Genomic DNA, 23,793 nt, shown 5'->3' with positions numbered 1-23,793 from the left:
TACAATACAACATGTATAATACCACCACTGCAATACAACATGTATAATACCACCACCACTACAATACAACATGTATAATACCACCACTACAATACAACATGTATAATACCACCACCACTACAATACAACATGTATAATACCACCACTACAATACAACATGTATAATACCACCACTACAATACAACATGTATAATACCACCACTACAATACAACATGTATAATACCACCACTACAATACAACATGTATAATACCACCACTGCAATACAACATGTATAATACCACCACCACTACAATACAACATGTATAATACCACCACCACTACAATACAACATGTATAATACCACCACTACAATACAACATGTATAATACCACCACTACAATACAACATGTATAATACCACCACTACAATACAACATGTATAATACCACCACTACAATACAACATGTATAATACCACCACCACTACAATACAACATGTATAATACCACCACCACTACAATACAACATGTATAATACCACCACTACAATACAACATGTATAATACCACCACTACAATACAACATGTATAATACCACCACCACTACAATACAACATGTATAATACCACCACTACAATACAACATGTATAATACCACCACTACAATACAACATGTATAACACCACCACTATAATACAACATGTATAATACCACCACTACAATACAACATGTATAATACCACCACTACAATACAACATGTATAATACCACCACTACAATACAACATGTATAATACCACCACCACTACAATACAACATGTATAATACCACCACTACAATACAACATGTATAATACCACCACTACAATACAACATGTATAATACCACCACTACAATACAACATGTATAATACCACCACTACAATACAACATGTATAATACCACCACCACTACAATACAACATGTATAATACCACCACTACAATACAACATGTATACTACCACCAATACAACAATATTTGTGTCGAGTGAGTGTTCTAGTGCGTTTGTGTGTGTGGCTCCTCACAGTCCCATTTTTAGCAGTTTGTAAAAATCTGATACCTGGTATCTGTCCTGTGTCTGTGTGATACCTGGTATCTGTCCTGTGTGTGTGTGATACCTGGTATCTGTCCTGTGTGTGTGTGATACCTTGGTATCTGTCCTGTGTCTGTGTGATACCTGGTATCTGTCCTGTGTCTGTGTGATACCTGGTATCTGTCCTGTATCTGTGTGATATCTGGTATCTTTCCTGTGTCTGTGTGATACCTGGTATCTGTCCTGTGTCTGTGTGATACCTGGTATCTGTCCTGTGTCTTTGTCTGTGTGTGTGTGTAATACCTGTTTTTTTGTCAGGGAGATGTAGTATTGGGGGTTGAAGTATTGAGAGTAATTGGTGTTATAGTGGAGCGTAATGTACAGTGCCTTGCGAAAGTATTCGGCCCCCTTGAACTTTGCGACCTTTTGACACATTTCAGGCTTCAAACATAAAGATATAAAACTGTATTTTTGTGTGAAGAATCAACAACAAGTGGGACACAATCATGAAGTGGAACGACATTTATTGGATATTTCAAACTTTTTTAACAAATCAAAAACTGAAAAATTGGGCGTGCAAAATTATTCAGCCCCTTTACTTTCAGTGCAGCAAACTCTCTCCAGAAGTTCAGTGAGGATCTCTGAATGATCCAATGTTGACCTAAATGACTAATGATGATAAATACAATCCACCTGTGTGTAATCAAGTCTCCGTATAAATGCACCTGCACTGTGATAGTCTCAGAGGTCCGTTAAAAGCGCAGAAAGCATCATGAAGAACAAGGAACACACCAGGCAGGTCCGAGATACTGTTGTGAAGAAGTTTAAAGCCGGATTTGGATACAAAAAGATTTCCCAAGCTTTAAACATCCCAAGGAGCACTGTGCAAGCGATAATATTGAAATGGAAGGAGTATCAGACCACTGCAAATCTACCAAGACCTGGCCGTCCCTCTAAACTTTCAGCTCATACAAGGAGAAGACTGATCAGAGATGCAGCCAAGAGGCCCATGATCACTCTGGATGAACTGCAGAGATCTACAGCTGAGGTGGGAGACTCTGTCCATAGGACAACAATCAGTCATATATTGCACAAATTTTGCCATTATGGAAGAGTGGCAAGAAGAAAGCCATTTCTTAAAGATATCCATAAAAAGTGTCGGTTAAAGTTTGCCACAAGCCACCTGGGAGACACACCAAACATGTGGAAGAAGGTGCTCTGGTCAGATGAAACCAAAATTGAACTTTTTGGCAACAATGCAAAACGTTATGTTTGGCGTAAAAGCAACACAGCTCATCACCCTGAACACACCATCCCCACTGTCAAACATGGTGGTGGCACCATCATGGTTTGGGCCTGCTTTTCTTCAGCAGGGACAGGGAAGATGGTTAAAATTGATGGGAAGATGGATGGAGCCAATTACAGGACCATTCTGGAAGAAAACCTGATGGAGTCTGCAAAAGACCTGAGACTGGGACGGAGATTTGTCTTCCAACAAGACAATGATCCAAAACATAAAGCAAAATCTACAATGGAATGGTTCAAAAATAAACATATCCAGGTGTTAGAATGGCCAAGTCAAAGTCCAGACCTGAATCCAATCGAGAATCTGTGGAAAGAACTGAAAACTGCTATTCACAAATGCTCTCCATCCAACCTCACTGAGCTCGAGCTGTTTTGCAAGGAGGAATGGGAAAAAATTTCAGTCTCTCGATGTGCAAAACTGATAGAGACATACCCCAAGCGACTTACAGCCATAATCGCAGCAAAAGGTGGCGCTACAAAGTATTAACTTAAGGGGGCTGAATAATTTTGCACGCCCAATTTTTCAGTTTTTGATTTGTTAAAAAAGTTTGAAATATCCAATAAATATCGTTCCACTTCATGATTGTGTCCCACTTGTTGTTGATTCTTCACAAAAAAATACAGTTTTATATCTTTATGTTTGAAGCCTGAAATGTGGCAAAAGGTCGCAAAGTTCAAGGGGGCCGAATACTTTCGCAAGGCACTGTATATCAGGCCAAAGGACTCAGCCTCTCATGGTCTGAGTCCTTTAGGTGCCTTTTGATAAACTCCAAGTGGGCTGTCATGTACCTTTTACTGAGGAGTGGCTTCCGTCTGGCCACTCTACCATAAAGGCCTGATTGATGGAGTGCTGCAGAGATGGTTGTCCTTCTGGAAGGTTCCCCCATCTCCGCAGAGGAACTCCCTGACCAAGGCCATTCTCCCCTGATTGCTCAGTTTGGCCGGGCGGCCAGCTCTAGGAAGAGTCTTGGTGGTTCCAAACTTGTTCCATTTAAGAATGATGGAGGCCACTGTGTTCTTGGGGACCTTCAATGCTGCAGACATTTTTTGGTACCCTTCCCCAGATCTGTGCCTCGACACAATCCTGTCTAGGAGTTTCATGTATATCACTGTCAGTTTGGTTAAGGTTAGGGTAAGGGTATGGGTTAATTGATGTAGCAAAGAGAGGTGGATCATGTTGAGCTACATTTATAAGCTGTAGAATTGCGAGATCATTTTTTAGCTGTGTAGTACTGAGAGCGGTTGGATCTACGGGCATGGAGAGTGGTGTCCTGAGCGGCAGCAGTGGGAGCTCCGGCAGGCTGTTATGTACGTGGCTCAGCTTCGAGGGTGACAGACTGACAGGTCCACATTAGGGAGAGGATTCTTGGATACTCTGTCTTGTCAATCATCCACAGCCTGACAGCTCCAAACAGTACCAGCCAGCCTGGAATGACAGACAGACAGACAGACAGACAGATAGACAGACAGACAGACAGACAGACAGACAGACAGACAGACAGACAGACAGACAGACAGACAGACAGACAAAGAGACAGACAAAGAGACAGACAGACAGACAGACAGACAGACAGACAGACAGACAGACAGACAGAGAGCTACTATTCAGGGATACTCACTCATTCATGTTCCTATTCTCTCTCTCTCTGTCTCTGTCTCTCTCTGTCTCTCTCTCTCTCTCTGTCTCTCTCTCTCTCTCTCTCACAAATCATTTTAGAACCAGTTTCTGAGGAAGGTCTCTCATCCATGGCTGAAGCACGTGATCCTGCATGGTGCTAGTTCATGTGGAGAGAACAAATCCCCTTTCTGTAACGGAGGTCTCCTCTCCTCTCTTCAGAACACCAGCCATTGATTCACGTGACAAGCCAGTCGGCCAAGTTCAAAACGCCTGGCTCACACCAATACCATTCCATTAACTTGAACCTGCTGATGCATAGAATGATCCTCAGTGGAGACGGAGGACATTATGAGACTGGCCGACTGAAACAAAGAGCCGAGAGAGCAAATCAAAAGAGCTACTACTGACTCCTCAGTGTAATGTAGACGACTGACTCCTCAGTACGATGTAGACTACTGACTCTTTAGTACGATGTAGACTACTGACTCCTCAGTGTAATGTAGACTACTGACTCCTCAGTACGATGCAGACTACTGACTCCTCAGTGTAATGTAGAATAGTGACTCCTCAGTATAATATAGACCACCAACTCAGTACGATGTAGACTACTGACTCCTCAGTACGATGCAGACTACTGACTCAGTACGATGTAGACTACTGACTCCTCAGTATAATATAGACTACCTACTCAGTACGATGTAGACTACTGACTCCTCAGTACGATGCAGACTACTGACTCCTCAGTACGATGTAGACTACTGACTCCTCAGTACGATGCAGACTAATGACTCCTCAGTGTAATGTAGACTACTGACTCCTCAGTGTAATGTAGACTACTGACTCCTCAGTGTAATGTAGACTACTGACTCCTCAGTGTAATGTAGACTACTGACTCCTCAGTACGATGTAGACTACTGACTCCTCAGTGTAATGTAGACTACTTACTCAGTACGATGTAGACTACTGACTCAGTACGATGCAGACTACTGACTCAGTACGATGCAGACTACTGACTCAGTACGATGTAGACTACTGACTCCTCAGTGTAATGTAGACTACTTCTCCTCAGTACGATGCAGACAACTGACTCTTCAGTACGATGTAGACTACTGACTCAGTACGATGTAGACTACTGACTCCTCAGTGTAATATAGACTACTGACTCCTCAGTGTAATGTAGACTACTCACTCCTCAGTATGATGCAGACTACTGACTCAGTACGATCTAGACTACTGACTCAGTCAGATGTAGACTACTGACTCCTCAGTGTAATGTAGACTACTGACTCAGTACGATCTAGACTACTGACTCCTCAGTACGATGTAGACTACTGACTCAGTACGATGCAGACTACTGACTCCTCAGTGTAATGTAGACTACTGACTCAGTACGATCTAGACTACTGACTCCTCAGTACGATGCAGACTACTGACTCAGTACGATGCAGACTACTGACTCAGTACGATGCAGACTACTGACTCCTCAGTATAATGTAGACCACTGACTCCTCAGTGTAATGTAGACCACTGACTCCTCAGTGTAATGTAGACTCCTGACTCCTCAGTACGATGTAGACTACTGACTCCTCAGTACGATGTAGACTACTGACTCCTCAGTACGATGTAGACTACTGACTCCTCAGTATAATGTAGACTAGTATAATGTAGACTACTGACTGGTGGGCACTGCTGCCTTGTAGAGGTGGACCTGGTCGTAAGTGGTTTTCGCGGCACATGGGAAATACTTGTGTTTGCCCGCTAGTATGGTAGCAGGGTGGAGATAACCACTTGTATGGTAGCAGGGTGGAGATAACCACTAGTATGTTAGCAGGGTGGATATAACCACTAGTATGTTAGCAGGGTGGAAGTCTTTTCGTGGTAACAGGGTGGAGATAACCACTTGTATGGTAGCTGGGTGGAGATAACCACTTGTATCGTAGCAGGGCGGAGATAACCACTAGTATGGTAGCAGGGTGGAGATAACCGCTTGTATGTTAGCAGGGTGGAGATAACCGCTTGTATGTTAGCAGGGTGGAGATAACCACTTGTATGTTAGCAGGGTGGAGATAACCACTTGTATGGTAGCAGGGTGGAGATAACCACTTGTATGGTAGCAGGGTGGAGATAACCACTTGTATGGTAGCAGGGTGGAAGTCTTTTCATGTTAGCAGGGTGGAGATAACCACTTGTATGTTAGCAGGGTGGAAGTCTTTTCATGGTAGCAGGGTGGAGATAACCACTTGTATGTTAGCAGGGTGGAAGTCTTTTCATGGTAGCAGGGTGGAGATAACCACTTGTATGGTAGCAGGGTGGAGATAACCACTTGTATGGTAGCATGGTGGAAGTCTTTTCATGTTAGCAGGGTGGAGATAACCACTTGTATGTTAGCAGGGTGGAAGTCTTTTCATGGTAGCAGGGTGGAGATAACCACTTGTGTGTTTGGGTAAAGTAGAAGAAGCCTTTTCAATCACTCCCTTTCCTGCTGTGTTCTCAGGTTGTTTGTGCCTGGGTGTATTTTCATGTGGCTGGGTGACCCTAGTAGGTCCTCAGACAGAAGGTCTAGGGTGCGCTGGGTGACCCTAGTAGATCCTCAGACAGAAGGTCTAGGTCGCGCTGGATGTTTGGACACCATAGTTTAGAGGGGGGGGTTGTCAGGAAGGCTATCAGGGTGGCTGACAGTGGGGGTGCTCAGAGGGTGTGGGATCCCCGAGGCTTGGGGGATTTTTTAAATTTATTTGTCTGTCCTGTTGTGAAGTCGAGGCTATGGTCAGGGGCTGAGGTGTGCTGATCTGCTGGCTTCTCTGCCGGGGTTGCCAGCTCTCCAATGGGTTGTTCTCCATTAACACTGTGTTAACCTAACCTCCAGACGAGCTTCAACGCCAAACAACTCTCCTTCCATGGCCTCCAACTGCTCTTAAATACAAGTAAAACTAAATGCATGCTCTTCAACCGATCACTGCCAGCACCTGCCCGCCAGTCCAGCATCACTACTCTGGACGGTTCTGACTTTGAATATGTGGACAACCACAAATACCCAGGAGTCTGGTTAGACTGTAAACTCTCCTTCCAGACTCACATTAAACATCTCCAATCCAAAATTAAATCTAGAATCGGCTTCCTATATCGCAACAAAGCCTCCTTCACTCATGCTGCCAAACATACCCTCGTAAAACTGACCATCCTACCGATCCTCGACTTCGGTGATGTCATCTATAAAATAGCCTCCAACCCTCTACTCAACAAATTGGATGCAGTCTATCACAGTGCCATCCGTTTTATCACCAAAGCCCCATACACTACTCACCACTGCGACCTGTACGCTCTCGTTCGTTGGCCCTCGCTTCATACTCGTCGCCAAACCCACTGGCTACAGGTTATTTACAAGTCTCTGCTAGGTAAAGCCCCGCCTTTTCTCACATCACTGGTCACCATAGCAGCACCCACTCATAGCACGTACTCCAGCAGGTATATCTCACTGGTCATCCCCAAAGCCAATTCCTACTTTGGTCGTCTTTCCTTACAGTTCTCTGCTGCCCATGACTGGAACGAACTGCAAAAATCTCTGAAGCTGGAGACTCATATCTCCCTCACTAGCTTTAAGCACCAGCTGTCAGAGCAGCTCACAGATCATTGCACCTGTACATAGCCCATCTGTAAACAGCCCATCCAACTACCTCATCCCCATACTGTATTTATTTATTTATTTATCTTGCTCCTTTGCACCCCAGTATCTCGACCTGCACATTCATCGTCTGCACATCCTACCATTCCAGTGTTTAATTGCTATATTGTAATTACTTCACCACCATGGCCTATTTATTTCCTTAACTCCCTTAACTTACCTCATTTGCACTCACTGTATATAGACTTTTTGTTTTCTTTTGTTCTATTGTATTATTGACTGTATGTTTTGTTTATTCCATGTGTAACTCTGTGTTGTTGTATTGTGTCGAATTGCTACGCTTTATCTTGGCCAGGTCGCAGTTGCAAATGAGAACATGTTCTCAACTAGCCTACCTGGTTAAATAAAGGTGTTCTCAACTAGCCTACCTGGTTAAATAAAGGTGTTCTCAACTGGCCTACCTGGTTAAATAAAGGTGTTCTCAACTAGCCTACCTGGTTAAATAATGGTGAAATTCTCCTCCAGCAGTCTGATCCTCTCCTCTAGTGCTCTGCTCTTCTCCTGCTCCTGCACTTTCTCCTGTTGATGTTGTCTCACCACAGTCCAGACTGCAGATATGTCTCTCTCCACCTCCAGCTCTCCAGGTCTGGTTGAGGCGTAATGTTGAGCTGGACTATTTCTTTGTGCTGACTGAAGTGTGATCACCTGCTGTTCCAGCTCCACCTACCTTACCTCCAGCTGGGTGAATGTATCCTTCGTTTCAATGAGGGAGTAGTGCTCTGTGCTGGGAGGTTGACTTTCCGTTTACGATTGCTCGTCTGTGGGTTTGTTTAACTTCTTCTACATTCATTCCACATTTCCATAAACTTCAAAGTGTTTCCTTTCAAATGGTACCAAGAATATGCATATCCTTGCTTCAGGGCCTGAGCTACAGGCAGTTAGATTTGGGTGTGTCATTTTAGGAGGAAATTGAAAAAAAAAGGGGTGGATCCTTAAGAGGATAATTATTAATTGTAGCTTCAGATTAAACAGGATTTACTCAGTTCCAGGTTGGATGGTGTTTTCAGGTTTCTGTTGTTTGTTCTCCAGATATTTTGCTGTATAGCTTGGAAATAAAAATCTTTGGTAGTAGGAATCCTTCCAGGTTAATTTGTCCAAAATCATATTGTAGGTTTGGAGTTTTGATTTGGAGTGAAGGTTATATTGTAGAGGGTAGTATGTTGTAAAAATCCAAGTTTATCGAACTCTAAATCTATATTTTTGTAAAAACAAAAAATGCAGGAGCTCATCTGCTTGTCTGTTCTCTCTCTCAATTCAATTCAATTTAAGGGGCTTTATTGGCATGGAAAACATGTGTTAACATTGCCAAAGCAAGTGAGGTAGATAATATTCAAAAGTTAAATAAACAATAGAAATTAACAGTAGAGACAGAGAGAGAGAGAGAGAGAGAGAGAGAGAGAGAGAGAGAGAGAGAGAGAGAGAGAGAGAGAGAGAGAGAGAGAGAGAGAGAGAGAGAGAGAGAGAGAGGGTAAAGTGAGTGGCTGCTGTCTAGTGTAGTAAAGACAGGCAAGTAAGAGGAAGAAAGCACATTATTTGCAGTGGTGTAGATTTCCTCTGTGTAACCATGTGAGTTTCCTACCTGGCTGCATGCTGACTGTGGAGTGTTTGGTCTGTTTGTCTGTAGACTGGAACCTGTCTGGGACTAGGCCCTGAACCTGTCTGAGGCTAGGCCCTGAACCTGTCTGAGGCTAGGCCCTGAATCTGTCTGGGACTAGGCCCTGAACCTGTCTGGGACTAGGCCCTGAACCTGTCTGGGACTAGGCCATGAACCTGTCTGGGGCTAGGCCCTGAACCTGTCTGGGACTAGGCCCTGAACCTGTCTGGGACTAGGTCCTGAACCTGTCTGGGACTAGGTCCTGAACCTGTCTGGGACTAGGCCCTGAACCTGTCTGGGACTAGGCCCTGAACCTGTCTGGGACTAGGCAGGGTTAACGTAAAGCACTTTGTGACAACTGTTTTGTTAAATGCTCTATGTAAATACATTGTTGATTGATTAGTCGGTTGGCTGATTGATTAGTCGGTTAGCTGATTGGTTAGTCGGTTGGCTGATTGGTTAGTTGACTGATTCATCGATCGACCTGCTCGACTGACTGATTGACAGACTGATCAACTGACACTCATCCCCCTTCCTCCTCTACAGGTATGTCCACACCCTCTACCTGGGCGCCCAGAGCAGTTGGCACGGCAACCGCGGTCACTTCCACTGGAGGTTGATGTGTGAGTGTGCTGACATCACCATGCTGAGGCTGCTGGAGGCCTTCCTGAAGAGCGCTCCTCAGCTGGTGCTACAACTCAGCATCATGATACATGCCAACCACGTCCTGCCACTACAGGGTGAGTAGGCATCTGTGTGTGCAGGAGGGGGATGTGTGAAGTGTGTGTGGCTGGCTGGCTGGCTCTCCTCTGTGGGGTGTGTTTGTGAAAAGAGCCCCAGCTTGCTTAGGGGACTTGGAAGGTTTGGAAATCTCTCTTGCTCTCGCTCTCTCTCTCTCTCTCATGCAGAGAGAGAGAGAGAGAGAGAGAGAGAGAGAGAGAGGGGCGTAGCACAATTGGCCTAGCGTCGTCCGGGTTAGGAAGGGTTTGGCCGGTAGGGATATCCTTGACTCATCGCGCACCAGCAACTCCTGTGGCAGGCCGGGCGCAGTGCACGCTAACCAAGGTTGGCAGATGCACGGTGTTTCCTCCGACACATTGGTGCGTCTGGCTTCCGGGTTGGATGCGCGCTGTGTTAAGAAGCAGTGCGGCTTGGTTGGGTTGTGTATCGGAGGATGCATGGTAGCTACTAACAATTGGATAACACAAAATTGGGGAGAAAAAGGGGGTATTTTTGTGGGGGTAAGATGTTTAGGGCCTTCCTCTGACACCACCTGGTATAGAGGTCCTGGATGGTAGGGAGCTCTGTACCACTGACGTACCGGGCCATACGTACTACCCTCTGTAGCGCCTTGCAGTCGGGAGCCAAGCAGTTGCTATACCAAGTGGTGATGCAGCCAGTCAAGTTGCTCTCGATGGTGCAGCACACTTTTTGAAGATCAGAGGGCCCATGCCAAATCGTTCAACCTACTGAGGGGGGAAGCGACGTTGTCGTGCCCTCTTCACGATTGTCTTGGTGTGTGAGGACCATGTTAATTCCTTTGTGATGTGGAAACCGAGGAACTTGAGGCTCTCGACCCACTCCACTACTCCCCCGTAGATGTGGATGGGGGCGTGCTGGGCCCTCAGTTTCCTGTTGTCCACGATCAGCTCCATTGTCTTGCTGACGTTGATGAAGAGGTGGTTGTCAAATCAAATCAAATCAAATGTATTTATATAGCCCTTCGTACATCAGCTGATATCTCAAAGTGCTGTACAGAAACCCAGCCTAAAACCACAAACAGCAAGCAATGCAGGTGTAGAAGCACGGTGGCTAGGAAAAACTCCCTAGAAAGGCCAAAACCTAGGAAGAAACCTAGAGAGGAACCAGGCTATGTGGGGTGGCCAGTCCTCTTCTGGCTGTGCCGGGTGGAGATTATAACAGAACATGGCCAAGATGTTCAAATGTTCATAAAATGACCAGCATGGTCCAATAATAATAAGGCAGAACAGTTGAAACTGGAGCAGCAGCACGGCCAGGTGGACTGGGGACAGCAAGGAGTCATCATGTCAGGTAGTCCTGGGGCATGGTCCTAGGGCTCAGGTCCTCCGAGAGAGAGAAAGAAAGAGAGAAAGAGAGAATTAGAGAGAGCACACTTACATTCACACAGGACACCGAATAGGACAGGAGAAGTACTCCAGATATAACAAACTGACCCTAGCCCCCCGACACATAAACTACTGCAGCATAAATACTGGAAGCTGAGACAGGAGGGGTCAGGAGACACTGTGGCCCCATCCGAGGACACCCCTGGACAGGGCCAAACAGGAAGGATATAACCCCACCCACTTTGCCAAAGCACAGCCCCCATACCACTCTCTGATTGGGGATCATATTTAGGTAGCCATTTCTTCATGTGTGTTTGTGGGATCTTGTCTACGTTTAGTTGCCTGTCAGCACTATTTGTATGGCTTCACATTTCGTTCGTTGATTTTGTTGTTTTTTGTTCAGTGTTTTATTCATTAAAAGAGAATGCACGCATACCACGCTGCACATTGGTCTGATTTATACGACGATCGTTACAACATGACATCCAAACCAGTCCAATACTGTTAACAGGAACACACACCAGTCCAATAATGTTAATGAACAGGAACACACACCAGTCCAATAATGTTAATGAACAGGAACACACACCAGTCCAATAATGTTAACAGGAAACACACCAGTCCAATACTGTTAATAGGAACACACACCAGTCCAATAATGTTAACAGGAAACACACCAGTCCAATACTGTTAACAGGAACACACACCAGTCCAATAATGTTAACAGGAACACACACCAGTCCAATACTGTTAACAGGAACACACACCAGTCCAATACTGTTAACAGGAACACACAGCAGTCCAAAACTGTTAACAGGAACACACAGCAGTCCAAAACTGTTAACAGGAACACACACCAGTCCAATACTGTTAACAGGAACACACACCAGTCCAATACTGTTAACAGGAACACACACCAGTCCAATACTGTTAACAGGAACACACACCAGTCCAATAATGTTAACAGGAACACACACCAGTCCAATACTGTTAACAGGAACACACACCAGTCCAATACTGTTAACAGGAACACACACCAGTCCAATAATGTTAACAGGAACACACACCAGTCCAATAATGTTAACAGGAACACACCCCAGGCCAATACTGTTAACAGGAACACACACCAGTCCAATACTGTTAACAGGAACACACACCAGTCCAATAATGTTAACAGGAACACACACCAGTCCAATAATGTTAACAGGAACACACACCAGTCCAATACTGTTAACAGGAACACACACCAGTCCAATACTGTTAACAGGAACACACACCAGTCCAATAATGTTAATGAACAGGAACACACACCAGTCCAATACTGTTAACAGGAACACACACCAGTCCAATAATGTTAATGAACAGGAACACACACCAGTCCAATACTGTTAACAAGAACACACACCAGTCCAACACTGTTAACAGGAACACACACCAGTCCAATTTTTCAGTTTTTGATTTGTTAAAAAAGTTTGAAATATCCAATAAATGTCGTTCCACTTCATGATTGTGTCCCACTTGTTGTTGATTCTTCACAAAAAAATACAGTTTTATATCTTTATGTTTGAAGCCTGAAATGTGGCAAAAGGTCGCAAAGTTCAAGGGGGCCGAATACTTTCGCAAGGCACTGTAAGTGTTTTCAGTTTCAGAGATTTTTGTAGTTCATTCCAGTCATTGGCAGCAGAGAACTGGAAGGAGAGGCGGCCAAAGGAAGAATTGGTTTTGGGGGTGACCAGAGAGATATACCTGCTGGAGCGCATGCTACAGGTGGGTGATGCTACGGTAACCAGCGAGCTGATTGAGTATTGCTCTGTTCAAGTACAGTAATTTTGCTGTCATCTGATAGCTGACTGTGAACACTCTGAGAGACTCTGGGTTGAGGTCAGTGATAAAGTAGTCTACAGTACTACTGTCAAGAGATGAGCTGGAGCTGCACACCTGGTACTTTGGTGTACCTACCATAGGAGTCCCCCTCAAAGCCTACCATTGACTGTGTACACACCCCGTCGTGCGACAGAGCTGCAGGAGTTGTGAACCATTTTTGTTGGTTATGTTGTTGTATTTGTGTCAAGGAGGGCATATGGGGGAGGGAATGCTGTCACCTCCAGGTAGCTGTTTGTCCCCCTGTGTGTGGCTGGTGATGCTGTGGTCTTGGCGTGGGTTCTCTCGGTGCAGGTCCTTCGAGAGGAGGTCTGGGAGGGTGTCTCGCTGGTCTGGGCGGGGTGTCCGTTGCTCTGTTGCTCCTGTGTGAGGTGCTGGGGCTACGGTTGAGGGTGATGTCCTTCAGGGACCTGGTAAAAGATGGGTATTGCTGCCTTGGAGAGGTGGAGCTGGTCATAAAGGCTGTTCAAGTCCAGGCTGGAGTGGTGGACCAGGTAGACATTAGGTTTTGGGGCACAGTCACGGGAAATGTTTGCATTCTCCTGCTGTGTGGTGGCAGGGTGAAAGTATTTTCGTGGTAGCTGTGGCCACCCTTTCCTGCTGGGCCCTTAGGTCATTTGTGCCTGTGTGAATTATGATGTGGCTGGGGGACCCTAGTCTGTCCCACGACCACAGCTCCAGGGCATGTCTAGTGTTTGGGCACCAGAGTTAAGCCACTTTGTGTTTGGGAAATAGTTTATCCTCTTGAATGTATTTGCCATTTGAGTCAATGAGGAGCACAATCTCTGGCTTTTGTGTGTCCTCAGTGGATGTGTGGGGGAGCTGACAGGGGATCTGTGTGCCTCTTAACTTTTTATAGCTGCAGGGGCAGTATTGAGTAGCTTGGATGAAAAGGTGCCCATTGTAAACGGCCAGCTCCTCAGTCTCAGTTGCTAATATATGCATATTATTATTAGTATTGGATAGAAAACACTCTAAAGTTTCCAAAACTGTCAAAATATTGTCTGTGAGTATAACAGAACTGATATTGCAGGTGAAACACTGAGGAAAATCAAAGCAGGAAGTGGCTTCTATTTTGAAAACTCCATGTTCCATAGCCTCCCTTTGCTCCATTTAGAGGGATATCAACCAGATTCCTTTTCCTATCGCTTCCTCAAGGTGTCAACAGTCTTCAGACATAGTTTCAGGCTTTTATTTTGAAAAACGAGCCAGAACGATAACATCGCGTCAAGTGGTCACATGAGTTTTGCTCGCGCAACAGAGTTTGGATAGGTATTGCTTTTCCCTCTCCTCCTGTAAAATACATTTGCGGTTGATATATTATCGATTATATATTTTAAAAACAACCTGAGGGTTGATTATAAAAAAACGTTTGACTTGTTTCTGTGGACATTATGGAAACTATTTGGAATTTGTCTGCGTTGTCGTCAACGCTCTTTCTTGTGGATTTCTGAACATAACGCGACAAACAAACGGGGGTATTTTGGATCTAAAAATAGTCTTTATGGAACAAAAGGAACATTTGTTGTGTAACTGGGAGTCTCGTGAGTGAAAACATCCGAAGATCATCAAAGGTAAACGATTACTTTGATTGCTTTTCAGATTTTTGTGACCGAGCTACCTAATGCTAAGTGTACTTAATGTTTTGTCGTGCGATCGATAAACTTACACAAACGCTTGGATTGCTTTCGCTGTAAAGCACAATTTCAAAATCTGACACGACAGGTGGATTAACAAAAGGCTAAGTTGTGTTTTCCTATATTGCACTTGTGATTTCATGAATATAAATATTTATAGTCATATTTATTGTATGTAGCGCTATGCTATTCAGCGGTTGTTGATGACACTTATACCGATATCGGGATTGCAGCCATAACAAGTTAAGTTATCTCACCTCAGTCCGTAGAGCATCCAGCTCTCTCAGACAAACGTCCATCTCCACCTTCTGCCCTCCGTGTCTTGTTGGAGGGGTGTTGGTTCTGTCTCGATTGTGTGGACTAGCTCTCTGAGCTCCACCGTGTTTCTCTCCAGCTCTGTGAATTTATCCCTCTCTGTGATGGAGGATCAGTGCAGTTATGGGACCTGGGAGTGTTCAGTACTGGGGAGGGGGGGGGGGGGGGTGCTGTTGGTGTGTTCAGTACTGAGGAGGGGTGACTTACTCAAGATGGGGGAGTCGTCACAGAGAGCTTTTCCTGCTGTTCCTTCTCTTTGATCCCGTAAAAGTCCTGCTGGAACTGCATGAGGTAGCCCTGCTCCATTACTGTCCCAGACTGCACCATTACTGTCCCAGACTGCACCATTACTGTCCCAGACTGCACCACTACTGTCCCAGACTGCACCACTACTGTCCCAGACTGCTCCATTACTGTCCCAGACTGCTCCATTACTGTCCCAGACTGCTCCATTACTGTCCCAGATTGCACCATTAATGTCCCAGATTGCACCATTACTGTCCCAGACTGCACCATTACTGTCCCAGACTGCACCACTACTGTCCCAGACTGCACCATTACTGTCCCAGACTGCTCCATTACTGTCTGCACCATTACTGTCCCAGACTGCACCATTATTGTCCCAGACTGTACCATTACTGTCTGCACCATTACTGTCCCAGACTGCACCATTATTGTCCCAGACTGCACCATTACTGTCCCAGACTGCACCATTACTGTCCCAGACTGCACCATTACTGTCTGCACCATTACTGTCCCAGACTGCTCCATTACTGTCCCAGACTGCACCATTACTGTCTGCACCATTAATGTCCCAGACTGCTCCATTACTGTCCCAGACTGCACCATTACTGTCTGCACCATTACTGTCCCAGACTGCACCATTACTGTCTGCACCATTACTGTCCCAGACTGCTCCATTACTGTCCCAGACTGCACCATTACTGTCTGCTCCATTACTGTCCCAGGCTGCTCCATTACTGTCCCAGACTGCTCCATTACTGTCCCAGACTGCACCATTACTGTCCCAGACTGCACCATTACTGTCCCAGACTGCACAATTACTGTCCCAGACTGCACCATTACTGTCCCAGACTGCACCACTACTGTCCCAGACTGCACCATTACTGTCCCAGACTGCACCATTACTGTCCCAGACTGCACCATTACTGTCCCAGACTGCACCACTACTGTCCCAGACTGCACCATTACTGTCTGCACCATTACTGTCCCAGACTGCTCCATTACTGTCCCAGACTGCACCATTACTGTCTGCACCATTACTGTCCCAGACTGCACCATTACTGTCCCAGACTGCTCCATTACTGTCCCAGACTGCACCATTACTGTCCCAGACTGCACCATTACTGTCCCAGACTGCACCACTACTGTCCCAGACTGCACCATTACTGTCTGCACCATTACTGTCCCAGACTGCACCATTACTGTCCCAGACTGCACTACTACTGTCCCAGACTGCACCATTACTGTCCCAGACTGCACCATTACTGTCCCAGACTGCTCCATTACTGTCCCAGACTGCATCATTACTGTCCCAGACTGCACCATTACTGTTCCAGACTGCACCATTACTGTCCCAGACTGCTCCATTACTGTCCCAGACTGCACCACTACTGTCCCAGACTGCTCCATTACTGTCCCAGACTGCTCCATTACTCTCCCAGACTGCACCATTACTGTCCCAGACTGCACCATTACTGTCCCAGACTGCACCATTACTGTCCCAGACCGCTCCATTACTGTCCCAGACTGCTCCATTACTGTCCCAGACTGCACCAATACTGTCCCAGACTGCACCATTACTGTCCCAGACTGCTCCATTACTGTCCCAGACTGCACCACTACTGTCCCAGACTGCACCATTACAGTCCCAGACTGCACCATTACTGTTCCAGACTGCACCATTACTGTCCCAGACTGCTCCATTACTGTCCCAGACTGCACCACTACTGTCCCAGACTGCTCCATGACTGTCCCAGACTGCTCCATTACTCTCCCAGACTGCACCATTACTGTCCCAGACTGCACCATTACTGTCCCAGACTGCACCATTACTGTCCCAGACCGCTCCATTACTGTCCCAGACTGCTCCATTACTGTCCCAGACTGCACCACTACTGTCCCAGACTGCACCATTACAGTCCCAGACTGCACCATTACTGTCCCAGACTGCTCCATTACGGTCCCAGACTGCACCATTACTTTCTGCACCATTACTGTTCCAGACTACTCCATTACTGTCCCAGACTATTCCATTACTGTCCCAGACTGCACCATTACTGTCCCAGACTGCACCATTACTGTCTGCACCATTACTGTCCCAGACTGCAACATTACTGTCTGCACCATTACTGTCCCAGACTGTACCATTACTGTCCCAGACTGCACCATTACTGTCCCAGACTGCACCGCTACTGTCCCAGACTGCACCATCACTGTCCCAGACTGCTCCATTACTGTCCCAGACTGCACCACTACTGTCCCAGACTGCTCCATTACTGTCCCAGACTGCTCCATTACTCTCCCAGACTGCACCATTACTGTCTGCACCACTACTGTCCCAGACTGCACCATTACTGTCCCAGACTGCACCATTACTGTCCCAGACTGCACCACTACTGTCCCAGACTGCACCACTACTGTCCCAGACTGCTCCATTACTGTCCCAGACTGCTCCATTACTGTCCCAGACTGCACCACTACTGTCCCAGACTGCACCATTACTGTCCTAAACTGCTCCATTACTGTCCCAGACTGCTCCATTACTGTCCCAGACTGCACCATTACTGTCCCAGACTGCACCATTACTGTCCCAGACTGCACCATTACTGTCCCAGACTGCACCATTACTGTCCCAGACTGCTCCATTACTGTCTGCACCATTCCTGTCCCAGACTGCTCCATTACTGTCCCAGACTGTACCATTACTGTCCCAGACTGCTCCATTACTGTCCCAGACTGCTCCATTACTGTCTGCACCATTATTGTCCCAGACTGCACCATTATTGTCCCAGACTGCACCATTACTGTCCCAGACTGCACCATTACTGTCTGCACCATTACTGTCCCAGACTGCACCATTACTGTCCCAGACTGCACCACTACTGTCCCAGACTGCACCATTACTGTCTGCACCATTACTGTCCCTGACTGCACCATTACTGTCCCAGACTGCACCACTACTGTCACAGACTGCACCATTACTGTCTGCACCATTACTGTCCCAGACTGCACCATTACTGTCCCAGACTGCACCATTACTGTCCCAGACTGCTCCATTACTGTCCCAGACTGCTCCATTACTGTCCCAGACTGCTCCATTACTGTCTGCACCATTATTGTCCCAGACTGCACCATTATTGTCCCAGACTGCACCATTACTGTCCCAGACTGCACCATTACTGTCTGTACCATTACTGTCCCAGACTGCACCATTACTGTCCCAGACTGCACCACTACTGTCCCAGACTGCACCATTACTGTCTGCACCATTACTGTCCCAGACTGCACCATTACTGTCCCAGACTGCACCACTACTGTCCCAGACTGCACCATTACTGTCTGCACCATTACTGTCCCAGACTGCACCATTACTGTCCCAGACTGCACCATTACTGTCCCAGACTGCTCCATTACTGTCTGCACCATTACTGTCCCAGACTGCTCCATTACTGTCCCAGACTGCACCATTACTGTCTGCACCATTACTGTCCCAGACTGCTCCATTACTGTCCCAGGCTGCTCCATTACTGTCCCAGACTGCACCATTACTGTCTGCACCATTACTGTCCCAGTCTGCTCCATTACTGTCCCAGACTGCTCCATTACTGTCCCAGACTGCACCATTACTGTCTGCACCATTACTGTCCCAGACTGCACCATTACTGTCCCAGACTGCTCCATTACTGTCCCAGACTGCTCCATTACTGTCCCAGACTGCACCATTACTGTCTGCTCCATTACTGTCCCAGACTGCACCATTACTGTCCCAGGCTGCTCCATTACTGTCCCAGACTGCACCATTACTGTCTGCTCCATTACTGTCCCAGACTGCACCATTACTGTCCCAGACTGCTCCATTACTGTCCCAGACTGCACCATTACTGTCCCAGACTGCTCCATTACTGTACCAGACTTGTACACGTTGACAGAGGTTGTTTACATTTCCTCAGTGTCTAGTATTCTGAGTTTCCACCCTGGGCCAATACCCTCTCTCTTGACATAGGGGTACTGTGCTCTTATAGCACTGTGCCATGCCAGGGGATGGTCTGGTTAATATAGCACTGTGCCAGGGGATGTTCTGGTTAATTTAGCACTGTGCCATGCCAGGGGATTGTCTGGTTAATATAGCACTGTGCCAGGGGATGGTCTAGTAAATATAGCACTGTACCAGGGGATGGTCTGGTTAATATAGCACTTTGCCATGCCAGGGGATGGTCTGGTTAATATATCACTGTGCCATGCCAGGGGATGGTCTGGTTAATATAGCACTGTGCCATGCCAAGGGATGGTCTGGTTAATATATCACTGTGTCATGCCAGGGGCTGGTCTGGTTAATATAGCACTGTGCCATGCCAAGGGATGGTCTGGTTAATATAGCACTGTACCAGGGGATGGTCTGGGTAATATAGCACTTTGCCATGCCAGGGGATGGTCTGGTTAATATATCACTGTGCCATGCCAGGGGATGGTCTGGTTAATATAGCACTGTGCCAGGGGATGGTCTGGTTAATTTAGCACTGTGCCATGCCAGGGGATTGTCTGGTTAATATAGCACTGTGCCAGGGGATGGTCTAGTTAATATAGCACTGTACCAGGGGATGGTCTGGTTAATATAGCACTTTGCCATGCCAGGGGATGGTCTGGTTGATATATCACTGTGCCAGGGGATGGTCTGGTTAATATTGCACTGTGCCATGCCAAGGGATGGTCTGGTTAATATATCACTGTGCCATGCCAGGGGATGGTCTGGTTAATATATCCCTGTGTCATACCAGGGGATGGTCTGGTTAATATGTGTACAACGTGTACAAGTCTGGGACGATTTAGAGGTGAATCCAGGCCCTGCAGTGCCTAGCTCCACTCCTATTCCCTAGGCGCTCTCTTTTGACGACTTCTGTAACCGTAATAGCCTTGGTTTCATGCATGTTAACATTAGAAGCCTCCTCCCTAAGTTTGTTCTATTCACTGCTTTAGCACACTCTGCCAACCCGGATGTTCTAGCTGTGTCTGAATCCTGGCTTAGGAAGACCACCAAAAATTCAGAAATTTTAATTCCAAACTACAACATTTTCAGACAAGATAGAACTGCCAAAGGGGGCGGTGTTGCAATCTACTGCAAAGATAGCCTGCAGAGTTCTGTCCTACTATCCAGGTCTGTACCCAAACAATTTGAACTTCTACTTTTAAAAATCCACCTCTCTAAAAACAAGTCTCTCACCGTTGCCGCCTGCTATAGACCACCCTCTGCCCCCAGCTGTGCTCTGGACACCATATGTGAACTGATTGCCCCCCATCTGTCTTCAGAGCTCGTGCTGCTAGGCGACCTAAACTGAAACATGCTTAACACCCCAGCCATCCTACAATCTAAGCTTGATGCCCTCAATCTCACACAAATTATCAATGAACCTACCAGGTACCTCCCCAAAGCCTTAAACACGGGCACCCTCATAGACATCATCCTAACCAACTTCCCCTCTAAATACACCTCTGCTGTCTTCAACCAAGATCTCAGCTATCACTGCCTCATTGCCTGCATCCGTAATGGGTCAGCGGTCAAACGACCTCCACTCATCACTGTAAAACGCTCCCTGAAACACTTCAGCGAGCAGGCCTTTCTAATCGACCTGGCCGGGGTATCCTGGAAGGATATTGATCTCATCCCGTCAGTAGAGGATGCCTGGATATTTTTTTTAAATGTCTTCCTAACCATCTTAAATAAACATGCCCCATTCAAGAAATTTAGAACCAGGAACAGATATAGCCCTTGGTTCTCCCCAGACCTGACTGCCCTTAACCAACACAAAAACATCCTATGGCGTTCTGCATTAGCATCGAACAGCCCCCGTGATATGCAGCTGTTCAGGGAAGCTAGAAACCATTATACACAGGCAGTTAGAAAAGCCAAGGCTAGCTTTTTCAAGCAGAAATTTGCTTCCTGCAACACGAACTCAAAAAAGTTCTGGGACACTGTAAAGTCCATGGAGAATAAGAACACCTCCTCCCAGCTGCCCACTGCACTGAAGATAGGAAACACTGTCACCACTGATAAATCCACCATAATTGAGAATTTCAATAAGTATTTTTCTACGGCTGGCCATGCTTTCCACCTGGCTACTCCTACCCCGGTCAACAGCACTGCACCCCCAACAGCAACTCGCCCAAGCCTTCCCCATTTCTCCTTCTCCCAAATCCATTCAGCTGATGTTCTGAAAGAGCTGCAAAATCTGGACCCCTACAAATCAGCCGGGCTAGACAATCTGGACCCTTTCTTTCTAAAATTATCTGCCGAAATTGTTGCCACCCCTATTACTAGCCTGTTCAACCTCTCTTTCGTGTCGTCTGAGATTCCCAAAGATTGGAAAGCATCTGCGGTCATCCCCCTCTTCAAAGGGGGGGACACTCTTGACCCAAACTGCTACAGACCTATATCTATCCTACCATGCCTTTCTAAGGTCTTCGAAAGCCAAGTCAACAAACAGATTACCGACCATTTCGAATCTCACCATACCTTCTCTGCTATGCAATCTGGTTTCAGAGCTGGTCATGGGTGCACCTCAGCCACGCTCAAGGTCCTAAACGATATCTTAACCGCCATCGATAAGAAACATTACTGTGCAGCCGTAGTCATTGATCTGGCCAAGGCTTTCGACTCAGTCAATCACCACATCCTCATCGGCAGACTCGACAGCCTTGGTTTCTCAAATGATTGCCTCGCCTGGTTCACCAACTACTTCTCTGATAGAGTTCAGTGTGTCAAATCGGAGGGTCTGCTGTCCGGACCTCTGGCAGTCTCTATGGGGGTGCCACAGGGTTCAATTCTTGGACCGACTCTCTTCTCTGTATACATCAATGAGGTCGCTCTTGCTGCTGGTGAGTCTCTGATCCACCTCTACGCAGACGACACCATTCTGTATACTTCCGGCCCTTCTTTGGACACTGTGTTAACAACCCTCCAGGCAAGCTTCAATGCCATACAACTCTCCTTCCGTGGCCTCCAATTGCTCTTAAATACAAGTAATACTAAATGCATGCTCTTCTACTGATCGCTACCTGTACCTACCCTCCTGTCCAACATCACTACTCTGCACGGCTCTGACTTAGAATACATGGACAACTACAAATACTTAGGTGTCTTGTTAGACTGTAAACTCTCCTTCCAGACCCATATCAAACATCTCCAATCCAAAGTTAAATCTAGAATTGGCTTCCTATTTCACAACAAAGCATCCTTCACTCATGCTGCCAAACATTCCCTTGTAAAACTGACCATCCTATCAATCCTCGACTTTGGCGATGTCATTTACAAAATAGCCTCCAATACCCTACTCAACAAATTGGATGCAGTCTATCACAGTGCAATCCGTTTTGTCACCAAAGCCCCATATACTACCCACCATTGCGACCTGTACGCTCTCGTTGGCTGGCCCTCGCTTCATACTCGTCGCCAAACCCACTGGCTCCATGTCATCTACAAGACCCTGCTAGGTAAAGTCCCCCTTTATCTCAGCTCGCTGGTCACCATAGCATCTCCCACCTGTAGCACACGCTCCAGCAGGTATATCTCTCTAGTCACCCCCAAAACCAATTCTTTCTTTGGCCGCCTCTCCTTCCAGTTCTCTGCTGCCAATGACTGGAACGAACTACAAAAATCTCTGAAACTGGAAACACTTATCTCCCTCACTAGCTTTAAGCACCAACTGTCAGAGCAGTTCACAGATTACTGCACCTGTACATAGCCCACCTATAATTTAACACAAACAACTACCTCTTTCCCAACTGTATTTAATTTATTTATTTTGCTCCTTTGCACCCCATTATTTTTATTTCTACTTTGCACATTCTTCCATTGCAATACTACCATTCCAGTGTTTTACTTGCTTCATTGTATTTACTTTGCCACCATGGCCTTTTTTTGCCTTTACCTCCCTTATCTCACCTCATTTGCTCACATTGTATATATACTTATTTATACTGTATTATTGACTGTATGTTTGTTTTACTCCATGTGTAACTCTGTGTCGTTGTATCTGTCGAACTGCTTTGCTTTATCTTGGCCAGGTCGCAATTGTAAATGAGAACTTGTTCTCAACTTGCCTACCTGGTTAAATAAAGGTAAAATAAATAAATAAATAAAATATAGCACTGTGCCAGGGGATGGTCTGGTTAATATAGCACTATGCCATGCCAGAGGATGGTCTGGTTAATATAGCACTGTGCCAGGGAATGGTCTGGTTAATATATCCCTGTGCCATGCCAGGGGATGGTCTGGTTAATATATCCCTGTGCCATGCCAGGGGATGGTCTGGTTAATATAACACTGTGCCAGGGGATGGTCTGGTAAATATAGCACTGTGCCAGGGGATGGTCTGGTAAATATAACACTGTG

The 23,793-nt window shown here is 46.3% G+C and overlaps 1 protein-coding gene across 1 annotated transcript in view; it reads left to right on the top strand.

Annotated features, from left to right (window-relative positions):
• LOC110531282 (XK-related protein 7-like) overlaps window positions 1-23,793 on the top strand; it is a 211,041-nt gene that overhangs the window by 172,340 nt on the left and 14,908 nt on the right. The window contains exon 2 of the mRNA XM_036986976.2: window positions 9,791-9,984. Within this exon, the coding sequence (XP_036842871.2) occupies window positions 9,791-9,984 (194 nt within the window). The remainder of the gene's footprint in view (window positions 1-9,790; window positions 9,985-23,793) is intronic.

This window comes from Oncorhynchus mykiss, chromosome 9 (assembly GCF_057628025.1).
Source record: "Oncorhynchus mykiss isolate SJ-2025 chromosome 9, ASM5762802v1, whole genome shotgun sequence".
Lineage (NCBI taxonomy): Eukaryota > Metazoa > Chordata > Actinopteri > Salmoniformes > Salmonidae > Oncorhynchus > Oncorhynchus mykiss.
Note: the sequence above shows the minus strand (reverse complement) of the source record. Positions and strands in the feature narration are given on the sequence as shown.